General features: G+C 34.8%; 1 protein-coding gene across 1 annotated transcript in view; it reads right to left on the bottom strand.

Annotated features, from left to right (window-relative positions):
- LOTGIDRAFT_175949 (hypothetical protein) overlaps positions 1 to 1,353 on the bottom strand; it is a gene marked incomplete at both ends in the record, with an annotated part of 25,971 nt that extends 24,618 nt beyond the window's left edge. Inside the window, 3 exons of the mRNA XM_009063436.1 lie at positions 97 to 246; positions 889 to 993; positions 1,299 to 1,353. Of these exons, the coding sequence (XP_009061684.1) occupies positions 97 to 246; positions 889 to 993; positions 1,299 to 1,353 (310 nt within the window). The remainder of the gene's footprint in view (positions 1 to 96; positions 247 to 888; positions 994 to 1,298) is intronic.
- Positions 1,354 to 1,882: the final 529 nt, after the last annotated feature.

Here is a 1,882-nt window from a genome sequence, read left to right on the forward strand (position 1 = left end):
ATCCATTGATATTCTACCTTATTGCGTGAAATCGATTTGTCTTGGCAAACGTCATCAAATGTATTTACCCTCCGGAACATGATCGTTGTATATTACCTTGAGTACAATCTAGAATTGTTGGACTATAACCCACAGAACATCCACCAGTACATTCTCCTGTCACATGATCACACATTGAATTCTTCAGACATTTTCTATTATTACAATTCTTCTGACAACCAGCACCATAAAAACCATCAGGACATTCTAATGTATAAAACAAAAAAGTATATGTAAAACGTTTATCAATGAATTCTATCACATGGATTTCCTCAAATTTGATGATTACTTTGCAAGCTCAAGAATCTTATTTTAACCTGATTTACTTACCTACTGTACAATCATCTTCTTTATAACCTGGTTTACTTACCTACTGTATAACCATGTTCTATATAACCTGGTTTACTTACCTACTGTACAATCATCTTCTCTATAACCTGGTTTACTTACCTACTGTATAACCATGTTCTATATAACCTGGTTTACTTACCTACTGTACAATCATCTTCTTTATAACCTGGTTTACTTACCTACTGTACAATCATCTTCTTTATAACCTGGTTTACTTACCTACTGTATAACCATGTTCTATATAACCTGGTTTACTTACCTACTGTACAATCATCTTCTTCATAACCGTGTTTACTTACATACTGTACAATCATCTTCTCTATAACCTGGTTTACTTACCTCGAGTACAATCATCTTCTTTATAACCTGGTTTACTTACCTACTTTCCATGATCTCCTCTATAACCTGGTTTACTTACCCACTGTACAATCATCTTCTCTATATCCTGGTTTACTTACCTACTGTACAATCATCTTGTTTATAACCTGGTTTACTTACCTAGAGTACAATCATCTCCTCTATAACATGGTTTACTTGCCTTGCCTACTGTATAGTCATCTCCTCTATAACCTGGTTTTCTTACCTCGAGTACAATCACCTCCTCTATAACATGGTTTACTTGCCTTGCCTACTGTATAGTCATCTCCTCTATAACCTGGTTTACTTACGTACTGTACAATCATCTACTCTATAACCTGGTTTACTTACCTACAGTACAATCATCTTCTTTACAGCCTGGTTTACTTACCTACTGTACAATCATCTTCTTTATAACCTGGTTTACCTACCCACTGTACAATCATCTTCTCTATATCCCGGTTTACTTACCTACTGTACAATCATCTACACTATAACCTAGTTTCCTTACCTAATGTACAATCATCTTTTTTACAACCCGGTTTACTTACCTACTGTACATTCATCTTCTTTATAACCTGGTTTACTTACCCACTGTACAATCATCTTCTATTTATCTTGGTTTTCTTACCTACTGTGCAATCATCTATTATATAACCTGGTTTACTTACCTACTGTACCATCTTCTCCTCTATGACCTGGTTTATTTCCCTACAGTACAATCATCTACTCTATAACCTAGTTCACTTACCTACTGTACAATCATCTTCTCTATAACCTGGTTTACTTACCTACTGTACAAATATCTTCTTTATAACCTGGTTTACTTACCTACCGTACAGTCATCTTCTCTATAACCTGGTTTACTTACCTCGAGCACAATCATCTTCTTTATAACCTGGTTTACTTACCTACTGTACAGTCATCTCCTCTATAACCTGGTTTACTTACCTCGAGTACAATCATCTTTTTTATAACCTGGTTTACTTACCTACTGTACAATCATCTTCTTTATAACCTGGTTTACTTACCTACTGTACAGTCATTTTCTTTATAACCTGGTTTACTTACCTACTGTACAGTCATTTTCTCTATAACCTGGTTTACTTACCTCGAGTACAATCATCTTTTTTAT

The sequence above is a fragment of the Lottia gigantea genome, assembly GCF_000327385.1.
Source record: "Lottia gigantea unplaced genomic scaffold LOTGIsca_579, whole genome shotgun sequence".
Lineage (NCBI taxonomy): Eukaryota > Metazoa > Mollusca > Gastropoda > Lottiidae > Lottia > Lottia gigantea.